Genomic DNA, 17,479 nt, shown 5'->3' with positions numbered 1-17,479 from the left:
ATATTATAATTTACAGTCAATAACTTTTTTTATTTATAAGAAAAAGATCGTATATATGTAGAACGTTATTTTTTAAGAAATGTATAAACAATATATGAAAAATATATAAGCAAAAAATTATAATATTTAACCAAATCTCTTTCCAACTATAAGAGGATTATAATTTATTGTTTTCTTTTTTTACAGCATCAACCATTTTAATGCAAAATCAACTTTATCGATACGTTGCGCCTTGGCACTATTATTCGCCATTCAAAGATTATTATTATTAATTAACATAACTGATATAATATTTCCAATTACATTTTACTAGTTGTTAGATTAATATTATGAGCATTATTTATTTGTTCAACTTTTTTATAATTCGTACTCGAATACTATATTTTAGAGAAAAATTATTGTTATTTCGCTTAGATGTATAATATTATTGTTTAATATGTTTAATGAAATTGTGGGAAATTTTATTTTTTGAAAATATAAAATTACTATAGATAGCGAAAATAAATAAATATATATATATATATATATATATATATATATATATATATATATATATATACAAGTTTTAAACTATACTATATGTTGAACTATAAATATATAAATATATATATAAATATATATAAATATATAAATATGTAAATATATAAGTATATAAATATATAAATATACAATATTTAAGTACTACATAATAGTACAGTATATGCATAATTACATAATGCACAAAATACATATTCACAAAAAGACTGACCAATTATTTATCTAATATAAAAAATGTAGATACATACATCTTTTAGATATATAATTGTTCGATTTCACGCTGCACTATGCAGTATTCGATTGCAAATAACGCATGCAAGTTTATTTAGGACATCTTTAATAGTAATAAGCAAACCGATTAATCATACTCACAAATATAAATACTCTTAAAAAATGTAAATTATTTCAATTCGTTATCAATATTTAAACTTTATACGTATAGTGTGATAAAATTTCAAAAACTTACTTTTTGTTTACACATAAACTTCTATTAAATTATATATATATACTCATAGTACGATGTAAATTCTTAAAAATTTTAAATAAAAAAAAAATAATATAAAATTTATAATTCATCATTTCTCGGTCGAACAAAACGACTATTAGTGTCTGGTTTCCTTATGCTTCCTAAAAACAATGGCATTCGGGTAGGTTTATGTTCGATTGCGAACATAAATGGACGATTTACTATAAATGTCCTCGATCGTCGAATTCGTTTGTTCCATTTTAACGTTTGTTCCACGTTGACAACTATAATCAATAATTTTTTATTGTAATATTTACACAGTATTCGCCTTAAAAAATCTTCTCTTATTCATAGATACATAAATTACCTTTTGCGGCAGGAAATTCAGAACCTTTTTCGTTAACTTCTATGATCATTTTTTGTAATACTCTGCTCACTTTTAGAGGAGATTTTGAGAGACGTGTAAAATTCGCCTGATCCTGAAACATCATCTTCAAACCAATCTACAAGTGTAAATTTTTATTTATAGAATTTATCCGAATTCTCTCACAATCAGTATCACTAATTTTGATATACCTTACGTAAAACGTTTTTTATATCTATAGTAATTTCAAACTTAAATTTAGGTAGATATAATAAAATAGGATCGGGGAAGCTTTGTGTATTTATCAATGTTTGCCAATTAAAATTATTTTCCAGAGTCTCTAGTGTTATTTCTCTATCCGGTAATAATATTATCATTACTATGTCTTTATTCTGTAAAATATACGATTAAACGTTATTCACGAAATTTTTTTTTTTTTAAATAACAATTACTCACCAAATACGGGATTTCGATAAATCTGCAATGCCAACTTTGCATTATGCCATATTTATATATTGAATCTTTGAACATTGTCAGCACAAGATATTTTTCTGTTGTAGAAGCATGAAATACTTGTTGTTCTGTATTTTTTTCATCAAAAATGTGTAGCCATCTGGGTTTAAAGTAGACAGTATTTACCAATATAAAGTTTGTGCTTTCGTCGATAAGATCTGTTCAAAATATTTAATTATTAAAAATGTTCTGTATAATTCTTTGTTACTATTTTATACATTTAATTGTTAGTCAAATATATCTGAAACAATATACCTGGAAACATTACATCGGACATCTTATCATTTGTTACTCCTTGAACCAGTAAGTTAATAATTTTAGCAGCACGTGTATCATTTCTGAAATCAACTTTTAAAAGCAAAGATATAAAATTATTCTTGTATATCGTTAAAAAGTCACCCACTAATTCAATTTCTTCTTGAACATATGCCGTGTTTGTTATGTGCAACTCATTGCTTTTAATATCCTAAAACACATTTAAATGTATCATTTTCTAAAATTTTCTAAAAGAATCATGTATCATTCAGTTTTTGTTCATGTTTTTCATCTTACCCTTAATAAAATTATTAAAGCTTTCAATTTGTTGTTAAAAGATATTTCATCATCGAAATGAAGAACAGATTTTAATTCATTCAGTGTGGATCCTTCAGCGACATTAGAAAGTAAGGACATCATTATATATACGTTTAAAGGAGAAATTACTATATTCATCTCGGTACTTATAAAAGATAATAGATTCTATAAAACATAAATTAGAATATAAAACATAAATTAGAAATTAGAAAACTTAAAGCTTATAAGATATCTCAAATGCATTAATTACATACCTTGTAGAATGGATTTGCAAAATTGTTACATGCTGCTGATATATTTTCAAAATTATTTTGTTGTTCATTCGCTAACATATTTTCATGAGATATTGCTATGCTTGTATCAAAGACAGTGCTACTGACAATAATTGCAAACAGCTCTGTAATACATTTGACAAAATTAAAAGAGAGCTACTCTATTTCAAATAATACTTTATTACATTAGATATAGCTAATAGTTTATTACATTAAATATAGATACATTTTAATATATATGTATTATATAAAACTATATTAGAGAAAACATTTTTAAAATATTGAGGTAACCTTACCTATCCATAAAAACATTATGACAATTGTGATTGTATGATATGTGTGAAATATATTTCGAGTAAAATGAAGGAAGAATTAATTAAACTTAATAAATTATTTATATATGGGTATTAGATAGTAGCTTTCTAGTTCTTTTTCTCTTGTTTGTCAAGTTAAAAATCAACTGTCATTTTAATTAATTAGCGTTATAATACTTTGGAAAAATATGAAAAAGTATAAAAATGTATAAATGATTAGCGCTATATTTTGAAAAACCCAAAAATTCGAAATTTGGACACATATATATTATTCAATTTTAATCGAAAATGCTCTCTTTACATCACATAATTTAAATGCTAACTGCTTGATCCTTTATGCCTATTATCAAAAAAAAAAACTCAAAAAAATTATGAAAAGAAAACATGTTTAAAGCTACTGTTTTCGTACAAAATTCATGTGAATTTTACGTAATTTTACAGATGATCTCGAATTTAGTTTAACAATGTCTCCAACGGTTTACAACTTTTGGAAAAAATTTCCATATATGAGATTTGCAGATTTCCTCTTGCGATATTTTGGAACAGTTACAGTGGAACAGTAACACACTATTGATGACAGCACACTGTGTTGTTTGACTTTATTACACTGTTATTATATATCTAGGAACTGTCGTCAAATATATCACATAAAGGACACTGGAATTATGAAGAAAAAGGAAAAAGTATAAACTTTATAAGAGTCTAAAGAAATGTATAAACAATATATGAAAAATATATGAGCAAAAAATTATAATATTTAATCAAATCTCTTTCGAACCATGAGAGGATTATAAGTTATTGCTTTGTCTTTTTACAGCATCCGCCATTTTGACGCAAAATCAACTTTATCGATACCTTGCGATTTAGTAATACTACGCGCCGTAAGATGGCGACACTTGAGCGACGTCATGGGCATACGCATCTGGAAAATGGCGATATCTGTTGCGACAGCTCTAAAGCACTTTTTCGCTCGCGATAGTTGACCGGTAGCAGTGTATTTCGGGGACGATACGAACGAGTGAGCTAGTGTGATTCGAATGTACGAACGGGGAGCTTTGCAGTCGGGTGAAGAGAACAACAGTTGGATAACGACCGGTCGTCGATTTTCGTCGCAGGGTCACCTTTGAAATCAGGTTAGTGCACGATCGTCAATATGTATCACGCGGGGATTGAAAATGCAGCGTTATTGCGGCGAGTTCGATTCGCGATGCTACGAAAGTTTCGGATAGAATGCAACAATCATGTTTTTTCTATCACGAATATGTATAAAGACCATTCTCGCGTGACTGTTGAAATTCGAGCCGGAAAAGTCTGTCAGTTTAAATCCCCGCATTCATCCGTTTTTGGGCATCAAGGTGACATTTTTGTCACTCAAGATTTTGTATTTTAATTTTATTTCCATTGCGCGGGACTGTTGTTGCGATTTTGATGTTTACAAACGAGTCTGTTTCCCATGTCTGAATTAAATTAATTTATTAAGATATTCTTGCGTGAAAATTTTTTACGTAGAATTATGTTTAATATCAGATTATAATATGGTTCAAAATAAAATTTTTTTTGAACGAAAAGGAGAATTACTCACGATAATTTTTTTATGTGGTTCATAATTTTGATTTTAAAATTATCCCATTACGTCACAATTTTGAAAAATTAAAATTGCAAAAAAGAGCTATTTTAATTGTAATTTGTTATATTATTGCTATTGTACAGTGGCGTATTGAAGTTTCATTACAATTTAAATTGTGTTTTTAAGTAAATTGTCTTTCTCACTCGAAAGAAATTTATTGTCGATTATAATCAAGGATATTAATGACGGATTAAATATTATGAAGATACTATGGTTTAATGTCAAGAATATTTCTAATTATATTATTATTAGATATAATATATAATTAAATTATTATATTATTATTAGATTATTACATTATCATTACATGATTATATATTATATATTACTATTATATGAAGATGGTTTAATATTCAAGAATAGTTATAATTATATATGATTATATTATTATTATATGAGACCCTTGTGTGGAAAAATTTTGAATCGAATTATTGAGGGTCAAATAATATTTAATTATTAAATAATTTTTATATTATTTAAACTTAAGGGTTTTTTAGGTCACTGAATATGCGAATTTGATATTAAAATTAACAGATTAAAAATATATACGCAATTCCATTTTAATTCCGTTATTTTTGACCAATACCAATTTTCCGTTATTTTTGACCAATACCAATAACAAACCAGATTTATACTCGAACGAAAAATTTAAAAATAAGTTGTGAATAAACATAATTGAAAATTATTTAGTAGATTTGGCAGAAATGTGATTCATCCGTGAACACGATTTGCAGTATCGAATTTGTTCCGCGGATCGCAATCGCGCCAGGTCGCGTGTGTCAATATTCAGATGTGTATGCAAACATCCCGGCGGCGGATAACGAAGCCGAGTGCGAGAACGTTGTAGGTTCAGACATGTGTGTATCGTCATGTTTCTCGTATGTGCTCGTTAGATGGTAACGATTGCGCCGTGTTAACGCGAGAATTCGCGACGCGCTTTTTATTTGCGTTAACGAATCACCTAAATGAGAATCGCAACCTTTACAGAATAATACCTAAAAATTATCGATGCTTGTATTACATTATTGTGAATATCACACGTGATTGTTATCCAGAACGATATCTATAATACGTGCAGATTCATCTGTTTCGTTAACACACTGGAGATTCGCTGTCCAATTTCCTGATCCAATCCTTGATAGAATCCCGCCCACAGTAAACGACATTTCGTTCTCGTTCATATAGAGTTATAGAGGAAACGTCGTTGCGGAACACGGGAGTAAACGAGGGGAAAATTAAGGAGAACACGGCGGACAAGATGAGAATGGTAATGGAAAAAAATAGACATTCTCCACAAATTTGGATATTATTTTTCAATATTCGAAACCTCTTATCCTTATCATAATGATAAGAATGATGAATCATTTTTATTATTATTATTACAAGAGATTATAGTTGTCATAAAAATAAAATGTACTATCATTACGATAATATTTTATCTTTATGACAATTATATTCTTATAATAATAATAATAAAAGTGGTCATTAATTCGGGTAATTTTCCACTTTTGAATCTTCCAACACGAGGAAATATTTTGTCAACAAAAACATTATAAAATAATAAATCAAAACATTATAAAGTAATAAATAAAGTGACGCATAATGGAATAAAAATAGTTTTACATTTTTCGCTTAATTTTCTTCTTTTCAAGTTATACGTCGTGCTCTAATTTACAATCTTGAAATTCTCCTGTAATAATAAAGCCCTTCCAACGGACGTAATAATAACGTAAGAACTGTGTTCTCTCGGTAATAATTCTTTTCAATGGTACGTCCTTAAGTCTCGTGGAGTGCCGCGACGGTAATTTTGATGCACCGGATATAGGTGGGGAAGGGTAAGTCGCTGATCACGAGGAGAAACCAACTAGCATTAGGTGGAGAAGGAAACGTAATATAACAAGATTCCCGTCTCGTTACGCGTTGTCTGTTACGGGAGACGAAACACTCGTCTATGTTTGAATGTCTCGTTCTCCGGATGGGAAAGGGTGCTTGCTCTCTGCGAAGGACAAGAGCGTGCGAAGACTAGAAAATTATTGCCAAAATCATTAAACGTGCCGATGGATTTCAGTCAAATATCGGAATGAAACAGAGCGCCGAGATATTCTTTTATCGTGATCCTTGACCCCCTTTTACTATTGCCTGCCCTCTCTTGTCTAAAGCATTGTTTATCTAGCGTATTGTGTGTTTAGCATATAAATTTTTACAACGTTATTTGACGTCGGCACGAAGGGAAAATTAATAGCAGTCTGACTCCTTAATATCTCTCTTCAACGGTAACGAAAAAAGAAATTAAATAATTCTCCGAATGTAAACAAATTTTCTTTTCTTTAAGAAAAAATATCCTCGACTCCAAGTGAAGCAAAAAATTGATCTCTGCAGATGGCGAGGATTGTTTCTTTTTTACACCCTAGCAAAGTTATGCTTCCGGTACTTGTTTCAGATTATAGCAAGTTTGTTTACTTTCTCACATCCAAGTCGTATTAAAGGGGGGACGAAGGAGACGGCGAGGGATCCGCGAAGGATCTCTAAACATCCCTATCGCTGTCCGAAATTCGGAAATCAAACAACTGGTCGAGTAGCACGCACAGGCGGACGTGCGAGATCCACGTCCCGGACGACTAATCCCCTGGCCCGGGGCCAGTAAATACGCATAAGTCAACTCACGTACACGCGCCGCTCGATGCACACGAATGTGTTCATGTACGCCAACCCGATGGCCGATGGTGAAGTTTCGAGCTGCGCTCCGGCTCTCTCTCTTACACGCTTCTCTGCCGAGTTATTTATACCGGAATATGGCTCGAGAGAACGCGTCCGTCGAGAGGAAGCGAGAACGCGGCTCGGGTCGCGAACAACGATTTAATTGCGTCCAAATTCGATCCGACACGTTGTCCGGGATATACAAACAGAATGAAACGTAGGGCAGAATCGATAGCGTATAACGTTTGTCTTCCTATCGTTAAAATTCCGACAAGTTCTTTGGTTTCAATTGATTTTGCGGCAACTATGCTATCATCGAGAATCCAAATACGAGGAATAAATGAATCAAATTTTCTCTCTTTTCAAGTTTGAATAGAATATTACATCGTTCTTAAAATACAACTTTATACACGAGTCACTGTCAAAGTAAACGAATCATATATAAGATTTCGAGATTAAACTGACGCGGACTAAATTTATAAATAACGGTTTAGATACACGTTCCAATATTACACACACACACTTATATCGAAATATATATATATTTCTGACTTATACCTTGACACACTTGTATCCTCAACGACAAGAATAGTCAATTTAACGCGAGTAATTGCCTCTCGCAATCATCGTTATATCTCATCTCGCGCATAACGCGTGCCAAATAAAATAATACGAATCCCTTATCTACATGTCAGTTTAATATCAAGTTATTTTGATCGTCGATTAGATTAATATAATTTCCAACTAATCAGCGATACCGCTTTGCGGGGATAACTTTCACAATCGGATCTTATCTTCGCGCAGTATCCAGACTCGAGAGCGATTAATATTGCGAGGAAGAAAGGGGGTGGGGGAGAGATGACAAAACGCGAGCGAGTTAAGAATGGATCAGAAGTGCCGCGCGAAATGGGAATTAACGAGCGTGCGATTAACCGGGTTAATGGACGAAAGCACGCGATACTACGACACTTCGCAAGGAGACGGGTTGTTGACCGCCTGACTGACACTCGACTCTTCATCTGGGGCACCCACGAAACCCCGCCGCTCCCCTCATCAACGACGCTCCCGACGCGCCGATCGACGCGGCGATCTTATTCCGTGTGACGTAAGAAACGTGGAATGAATACCGATGAGATTCGTTAGGCGATGTTTCCGGCGAAAATTCCGTCAACGAGAAACCTTCCGCTAAGGTAACCAGAATTTTATCTCAATTGAACTTTTTGTAATGAAAATTATTACTTATTATTTACTTGAAAATAAATGGATAGAATTGAAAAAAATCAATCTCAAAAAATTATATTAAAAATCTATCGTACAATTGACAGATCTTGAGTACAAGAAATTTGTTAAATATTTTATTAATAATTATTAAACATTTTATTAATAAAAAAATTTATATAAAGTTATTTAATAAATTTTGATAATCGACTTTTTATATTCTTTTTTTTTAATATAAAATTTAACTATCAAATTATATTCAACTTGTATAATTTTTATACTATAATAAGATTGACAAAGGTTTCTTATATTTAAAGCAGATTAATTTTTTCAATTGTGTTTATTTGTTACAATTTTTACAACTTTATAAGAGTCTTATTTATAAAATACAATATCGATAGAAGTTTGCAAACGATTTTGTCAGTTGCAAGAGCGGAGAGAAAAACGATTCGGAGGACACTTTAAAATAAAACAATGATGTAACAACAATAAAAATTTGCATCAATTATGCGTTCAGCGATGAGATTGGCAATTTCATCGAAATTCGTCGCTGATATCGGTTTAACGTCGCGTTTAATGTACAAACCTTAATTGCTGAATACAATTTACGTGTATTACCGGTACAGTGTCTGTGTTGTGAGAATTTTATTCACGATTTCGCACGGAAACACGGCCAAACTCCATTTCGCGCAAGAGAATACATATCTAAAATAGCAGAAATCCTATTTCTCGAGATTTTACACGCGCGGTCTGATATATTAAGGAACTGATATATTAAGGAATAACGTAAATCAGCCCTATTTCCCTCTGGTTACGTCCCGTCTAGTGTTTTACGACTCTCGCCTTTAACGTATTAAAATAAAAGTATTGTCGGACCATCGTTAGGCGGCGGTAAAAATGGCAAAAACTATAAATTACGTACGTGGAGATATAAAAATGGAAAGTAGCATAGTGGCAGGGGGAAAGAGGGCGAAGGAGAGGGTAACGTGATAACGCGAAAACGTTTTGCGCCGGGTCGTTATACATTCAAATAGTATGCCTCGTTATGCGAGTGAAGCTCCTCGCGCGATGAGGTTCCTTGACCGAATTGTTCGCGTCGCGGAACATTTCCAGCCGAGGAAAGCGGACGTACTTTTCGCGCACGCACCCGGAGCACTTTTCCGCAGGACGGAAAAGGCGCGCCGCACACGAGGCGGAACAAGGGTTTCCCCCTCTCCCCCGCCCCGCGCCTCCTCCCCTTTCCCTTCCCAAAACAAGGTTACTCGGAAAAACGTACGGTGTTTCTCCTCTCGTTTAATCAAAAACGAAGAACGCGTTTTCCACTTATTCGCGTGTGAATCGTGCCGTGAACTAGCTAATTAGTCGGTACAATTCGTTTATTAATCGCGGTCATCGGGCCGAAAAAGGCGCGTCTCGTGCGATTCCCCGTATTATGCGTGCAATTAAGAGAGGCTGCACCTAGCTCTCGATCGCCCGTCGTGCGGCGCCAACGAGCATCCGGAAAAAAAAAGGGACGCGAAACGGCGTCAAGGAACAATATAGCATATTGTTCTCGCTATTGTTCTCGCGTAATGGCCGGAGGAACGGAAGAGGGGGAGGGAGAGAGGAGGACCGGGATTCAGGATGTCAACGTCATTATGGATGCATGCGGATCCCGACGCGCAGCATTAACCCACTTTTGCTCAATCGCAAAAGGCGATCTCTGCGATCGGGCCGGGTTCATCGTCTCTCTCCGCGCATTCGCGCGCTTAATTACGCATCGCGCTTTTGTTAAGTCGAATGCATATTATATGTTAAATATTCTCACACGTCTCTTAAGTGAAGCGATATATACTGACCATTGTGGCATCAGATTGTCACTGACATTCAGCCAACGTAAGAATACTTGACGTTGACATTACGTTGACGTGACGCTGATGAACATCCAGTGCTATTCCGGTCGACGAAACGCTCGATTTCGCCCATCCGTCCATTCTCGATGATGCTGCTGTAAATAGACGCGTAAGAGAGACGAAAATAAAAAGAGGTGGAAAAAGCGGGATTAAAATAGTGAAATCGATAATGCATAAAATAGAATATCACCCCCCGCGTGTTCTTGTTTTTTTACGTCTTGTTTCTCGAATTGTCCACGAATTCACAGGATATACGCGCGTGCGAATCCATTGCGATTTTTTTGTAAAAAAACGCAATGGATGTACCTAACACTGTACTCGCCCTCTCCAACCGTGCGTTGCGAGGGAAACGCGAGGGCCGCGTAACTTCAAAGACTGTCGAACTAACCGCGCTCTCGCCGCAATTTGCATGCTAACTCGCCTTCGTCGCCGTCTCTTCCCTCTAGAGGCAACTACCAATTTCTATGCCGATTGTTTCCTTATACTAATTCCGCTCCGTCGGATTCCAGTCTCGCGTCGTTCATCCCTCTTCCGGTCGATTTTTGCCCGCGCGTAAGGATGGCTACGCGATTTCTCTTCGGGAGGAATCACGTCCGTTGCACGAAAATTTCCTAGTGGAAGCGCAAGAAAATTCCTTTTGAGCTCGCGAGCTTCCTCGACAGACTTACAGAGCAGTGAAATTCCTCTCGCCCTGGAAATCCTTTTCGTCCCGCGTTCTGCCCTGTCAGAAACGAGGTTCGTGCAAGCTCGAGTCGAAATTTTTCTCCTATTTTTCATCTCAATTTTCAATCCAACATCTACTCTGATGCTTTGAGCAGTCGAATCATTTTCTTTTGAGAGTATACGATTTATAGTTTTGCTGAGGGATCCTTTTTTAAATCTTTAAATAGCCTAAATCTTAAATCTTTTAAATCTTAAAACTGTTTGTGTGCTGTTTATGTGAGATATAAAGTGGGAATTCAATTTCTGTATAATTCTGTATTAAGCCTATGGAATCCCATCTTTTAGAATCCACAAAAGTGAGACAATTGAGGTTAAAAATAAAAAGAAAATTTCGACTGGAGAGTGTAAAAGAATATATGGTCCATATGGTGTGAGTCACGCAGCCTTCATGTTTTCACGTGCGTTTACGAAATCAATTGCGCATGTCGACGCATCCGGTCTTGGCTTTGCGGGAACCTTAAATATCGATGCCTCATATTATTTTCCAATGACCGTATGACGAATCGTTAAATTAATGAGAGTAATTCATTGCCCTTTTACAGAGACAAAGAGCGCGTGTCTTAAATTTCAAAGTTTCATATAAAATTCACGAGCGAATATAATATAATATCTGTCGTGTACATCTTTTTTTTCGATTTGGATTTAGAATCCCTTTTGTTGGATGTGCGTGGAATTAATAAGGGATATCCGTTTTTATTGACATTTATCATACATTTATTTGTCCATTATAATGAAATTAATTGATCGCGGCATAAATATTTGATTTCCTCATAGAAAGATTCTGAAAATCGTATCCGGCGATGCCGTTATTATTGACATTTATCATACATTTATTTGTCCATTATAATGAAATTAATTGATCGCGGCATAAATATTTGATTTCCTCATAGAAAGATTCTGATAATCGTATCCGGCGATACCGTTATTATTGACATTTATCATACATTTATTTGTCCATTATAATGAAATTAATTGATCGCGGTATAAATATTTGATTTCCTCATAGAAAGATTCTGAAAATCGTATCCGGCGATACCGTTATTATTGACATTTATCATACATTTATTTGTCCATTATAATGAAATTAATTGATCGCGGCATAAATATTTGATTTCCTCATAGAAAGATTCTGAAAGTCGTACCCGGCGATGCCAAGTAAGATAACATCTGCGCCAAACTGCAGCAATGCGGGACAAATATTTGATCCTTGTATTTGCATCCCGATGCGTATCACTGCATCGTGACATCAATAGTACGACGTTATATAAGTTACGAGGCTAGAATCAATTGGGTCACGCTTTTCATCTTGATTTAAGGCATTTACATCGCCGAAAGGGACAATCGCGTACACAGACAGACGTTTGCGCGATACGGAATTCCGGAATCGAAACGACGCGCAGCGCACTAACAATAAGAGAAACACGCATTGTCTATGTACTTCTTGCACCGTCGAGATCATTTTCACCAATGAGAACGTCGTGTCCTATTTACAGCATATGTACATCGAACTCGTTTATTTCCGCAGTTGATTATCGAAGGAACTCGAAATGATTTGCGAAACTTGAATCGAATTTTTTCTCCTACTTTTCTGCATAATTTCATTTATTTCGATACTTTAAGCACAATTGGATCATCCTCTTTTGCAATTATTTAATCTACAATTTTTTGTCAAAAATTATTTTTTAAAATTTTTGAGAAACTATTTGCCTATCATCTATTTGAGGAACAAAATAAAGGCTCAATTCCTAATATCAATTAAGCCTATTAAAATCCTCTGGAATAAAGTAAGAACATTAATATTGAAAATTAAGGAGATAGATTTTAACTCGAAGCTTGTTATTTTTATAAAGCAATTTCCAAGCATTTAAACACACTGTACACGAATCATAACATGAACGTAGTGATGTGTGTTAGCAATCTCGATAGAGATCAAACAAATAAATTGTTTCAAAGTCAAATACATATAGAGGGCTGACGTATCATATGTATATATGATTATTGCTCCCAATAAAAGTCAATTTCCTGCGCAAACATTTAAAGATTAGCTTCTAAAGTTTTTTGCGAACGTAAAATGGTAGTCGAGGGTGGAAGAAGCGAGCGAAACGATTCCGGACTAGCGAATACGAAAGTTGCTAAAGCACGACCACCGGCGGCGATTCGAAAGAGAAAAAACTACGCCTTCCGGGCGGTTTGGAAACAACGTAAGTGTCTGCAACTTTCCTGACCTGACTACAGCGGGATTGACTCTGCTCGCGTCGCGTTGCTACGCGAAAGAGGCGAGGCTACTAAAAATAGTCTACAGACTCCTCTCGTTACTCTCTCGCGAAACCGACCGACTTGGAGAGGCGGAAGAAAGAAAAGGGGAAGGAGTAGCGATACTCGGTGATGCATTGCGTCCGTGATCCTCATTGCTGCACAGAAATGTTTTCTCGATTCTAATCATCCTCTAATGAAATTGACCAGACCACTATCCTTATCGATCATACGCGCAATCCTCGCGAATAACATGTGATAAAATTTTCTTGAAATACAAGAAACATGAAACGCAATTCATTTTTGCTGCAACAGTATATATTATTATAATAAGAATTATTATCAAAATTATTAAAAATTATTATTAATTATATAGTGATAGTATAGAAATAAATAATAATAATTTGGGTATAATATAATAGTAAAATAGTAAGAAAATAAATATATTAATTCTGATAAATAAATTATTACAGATTTAATTTTCCTAAACAATTTATTTAAAAACTTATAATCATTAATTACATCAAACGTGAAAAATAATTGATATCGTTTAAAATATAAAGGAGATGTGGATTATATTTTATTTACGCATGTGGATATCCAACACTATTGAGATGTACCAGATGCACTCGACGAATGAATTCCCCCGAAATATCATTAAAAATGTTCCGAACATGAAACAGCGCGAATAAATTTTGCCGTCTGTCAGGATACCAGCAGATCTTTATTGATTTAACACGTAGATTTACGTTAAAAAATACCGCGAAGCACGCGCTAATAGATGGACGTTTAGCACATAAATTGAATTAAATCGCACGAATTCCAGCCGCGAGCTAATGAAATTGTATTCGTGGAATAATGGATAAACGATTATATTAATCGACCACCTTTTATTTCTCCACTTTACTGCCGGTTCTTCCGGCTTAAATATTCAACCGTCGCGTGATATTGATTCATCTCCTATTTTTGAATGTTTAGCAACGCGAATTGATTCGCGATAAAACTAAGATCCAATCTCTATTTCTGTAAAATCAGAAAATCAAGGCTGTCAATAAAATTATACATACATTAATATATATAAAAATTGAATTTACATGAACCAATTAATAATAATATCTAATTTTATTTCAGCCATTTCTTTTTCAGATAAATTTTATTGTAAGAATTTTATTGGAAGATATTTCTCCGTTATATATACTTGCACGAATTATATTGTGTGAGATTCGCATAAATCAAAATGTACGTAATGAATCCCATGTATCGCACATAGAATTTCGCGAAGAAAAGGGATAAATCGCAAAGGTTCCGCGTAACAAGTTTGAAAACTAGTGCGGCACGTAATTAGCGGTACCTATCGTTTATCTCATTTGCTCCAGGTGAGCATGCACGTGACGTTTCATTATAAGTTCACTTCGCGTTACTCTAAGCTTATTATAGTTAGTCCGCACCGGGGGTTAACGAGAAACACGGATAAACGTCAAGCTAATGCGCGAGATTAAACTTGTACGATGGTTATAAATAACATTAATTTTATCGTGACGTAGCTCGAAGCTCCGACTAACTTAAGCTACTCTACATTATGTCTATCATCGTATGTTAGTGAACTATGTTAGTGAAATCTTACATATCTTTAATTACATTACACCGTTTAATTATTAAATTAGGCAATTCAATTGAAATGTTGGAAATTCGTGTAATTTTAATTTCGCCACTCACTCTCTCTCTCTGTTTTGTATTCAATGGCTCGAATATTTACATCTCTTTTCGCTGAATCCGAATCGGGGATCGGCCCTTTCATAGCGTGCAAAATAATTACCGCATTATTGAGGCGTCCCGGTAGGAGCTGTCCGGCGATATTTGACTGGAGCTTTCGCGAACACAGGGAGAGACTGCAACGCGGCCACGTGAACATTCGTGGGCATTCACCCCGGCAGTCTCAGAATAACTGCATACCTATTTGTCCTGACTAAGCAGACAGTGGCGCACAGACGAAATTATATATACGTCGAGGTAAGTTCACGAAACCGCAAGCACCAAGCGCTTCGATATCGCGCCTCGTTTGAATATTCAGGAAATTATGCGAGAGAGTATGCCAGAGTTTAAAGACACGGATGCCGATCTCTACAGCAATACCGTTCTCAGGTGCTGAGAATATCGCTAATATTTCTCGATGCCGCAACAAGAGAAACGGAATCCAGACAGATCGACAATTTACACGCGCAAATCTATCTCTATCCTCGATAAGCTTGCGAACGGAACAAGATTGTCCCGCGCTGAAAGTCACTGCTAGAATAAGTGTCAAATCAACTTATATGATTAAATTAACGCGTTTATTGTTTCGTATATGCAACAATATTATAATTGTCGTCTCAAGAATACATAATTATTTAATTGTACTTTAAGAAAATTATAATCTTTGATTTAAAAATGTTATTTTCCATCTAACATTGTTTCCTTTCCATTCAAGAAAGTTAAATCTTAAATCATAAGAATATATTTTTCTTGATTTAACTACATCAAATGGCTTCATTCAACCAAGTTTTCTTTAATTAACGCAATATAATCTCGAGATTTCCATGTTGGAGCTAAAGATAGTTTCAAAACAAGAATGTCATTTTCTTTTCTGTAGCGAAACGACATCGTCAAACGAGTCTGTCACGAGCATTATTTGCAGTTTATTTCGGTACTGCAAACCGATTCCGAGAAAGCTTCAAATTGACACTCGACAAGTGACGGGATTCTCGATGATATCGACATCGCGAAATCGCGTTCGAGCTACAAGTGCCACTCACGTGTAATAATAAAGGCATGCGACTTTTCGATAACGAGACTCCGCTGCGAGATATATATATAATACTTATAAACGGTAAGTGGCTCCGATACGGAATTCTGATCGAGAAAATTTTTTGAAGCGTAACGTAATGGAAAAGACGTCTGCGTTACGTAACGCGAATCGGTGTACATTATATACAGCCAGTGCATATATAAGTTATGTGACACTACTTCTTTCCGTGTACGACGAAGCGAATCGTAAAGTAGAACGGCTGTTATAGTCGTGTCAATTTCAGAAATACGGGACGTACAAAATATACTGGGAGACTTACATCTTTTCCTCGATCGCTGGACACCTACATGATGTCGATTCCACCTGTGGGTTTAGGATCGGAAAGGAAGATAAGATGAAACGTTATGAAATCGCGACCTTTTACGACACTGAGCAATGAAACATATCCGTTTCTCGGATTTTAAATTTAGATAGCTCACGTTAGATAATCCAGCCGCACCTCTTTCTCCCTCTCTCTCTCTCTCTCTCTCTCTCTCTCTCTCTCTCTCGTTTTAAAAGATACGAGGATCTTTGTCGATGCGTGGGCGACTCCTCGCATGAATAGTAAATAAGATAAAAGATGACGTCTCGAAAGATTTTATAGCATCGTCTTTGCGAGGAAAAGGATGCGACGGATACCTGTTGCAACATTTGTTTTCAATCGGTTACGTAAGAGTACCCTAAAAAGCACGCCATTTCAATGGTAAAGCAAAATGAGCACCTCTGCGAGCGCTGGAATATTATGCAAAACACCTTCGAAGCTGACATTCCGAGTGTCTGGACCGCAAATAGTTTTATCTATGGCGCCGACCGCGCGTAAAAGCGCATAATTGCAGGTTGAGCATCGCTGAGCACCATGTGTGGATGGACGGTTACATAGAACGCATTCGAACCTGTCGCGCAACGAAGCTTCTCGGGAAAGCTAAGTTGGGAATCTCGTGAAATCTCACGCTCAGATAACCGCTACCACGAACAGAAACATTCGGAACATTCGGTACACGCATTCGAAATAGCCTGGCTGCTGGTCGGAACCTATCGATATCATATCGTTGTCGCGCGAGCAAAAGGAAGAAGATGCGAAGAGTCGAAAGCGAGGATGAGAGGCACTGACACATGGGAAACGTCTGGTACATTATTCGCGGCGGGTAACGCCGTCAGGAAGCATTGGTGATCTCCGATGAAACGATGAAAAATCGGAAATCCAGA

The 17,479-nt window shown here is 35.3% G+C and overlaps 2 protein-coding genes across 8 annotated transcripts in view; one reads left to right on the top strand and one right to left on the bottom strand.

Moving 5' to 3' along the window:
* Nucleotides 1-690: 690 nt before the first annotated feature.
* On the bottom strand, nt 691-15,320 carry LOC145966235 (antichymotrypsin-2-like). 6 transcript variants are annotated; one of them, XM_083090224.1, is made up of 9 exons: nt 15,266-15,320; nt 10,420-10,568; nt 2,708-2,850; nt 2,433-2,618; nt 2,136-2,346; nt 1,824-2,038; nt 1,580-1,759; nt 1,371-1,506; nt 691-1,287 (listed from the first exon to the last, which is right to left on the bottom strand). In XM_083090224.1, exons 3-9 carry the CDS (start codon nt 2,783-2,785, stop codon nt 1,103-1,105), a joined length of 1,191 nt encoding a protein of 396 aa, XP_082946350.1. In that variant the 5' UTR covers nt 2,786-2,850; nt 10,420-10,568; nt 15,266-15,320; the 3' UTR covers nt 691-1,102. The 6 variants fall into 6 exon arrangements, with proteins under 6 accessions (XP_082946350.1, XP_082946327.1, XP_082946320.1 ...); XM_083090201.1 differs by lacking the exons at nt 10,420-10,568; nt 15,266-15,320 and adding exons at nt 3,022-3,696; nt 3,818-3,902; XM_083090194.1 differs by lacking the exons at nt 10,420-10,568; nt 15,266-15,320 and adding an exon at nt 3,022-3,878.
* Nucleotides 3,986-17,479, top strand: part of LOC145966223 (uncharacterized) — a 64,352-nt gene continuing 50,858 nt past the window's right edge. The window contains exon 1 of one of the 2 annotated variants that reach the window (XM_083090166.1): nt 3,986-4,172. The gene's annotated coding sequence lies outside the window, so the exon portion shown is untranslated. The remainder of the gene's footprint in view (nt 4,173-17,479) is intronic. The other variant, XM_083090187.1, reaches the window with a different exon arrangement.

This window comes from Camponotus vicinus, unplaced genomic scaffold, assembly GCF_025532165.1.
Source record: "Camponotus vicinus isolate PSW18456_S1 unplaced genomic scaffold, iyCamVici1.0 SCAF_1, whole genome shotgun sequence".
Classification (NCBI taxonomy): domain Eukaryota; kingdom Metazoa; phylum Arthropoda; class Insecta; order Hymenoptera; family Formicidae; genus Camponotus; species Camponotus vicinus.
The sequence above is the reverse complement of the archived record's forward strand: the minus strand, read 5'-3'. Positions and strand labels throughout refer to the sequence as shown.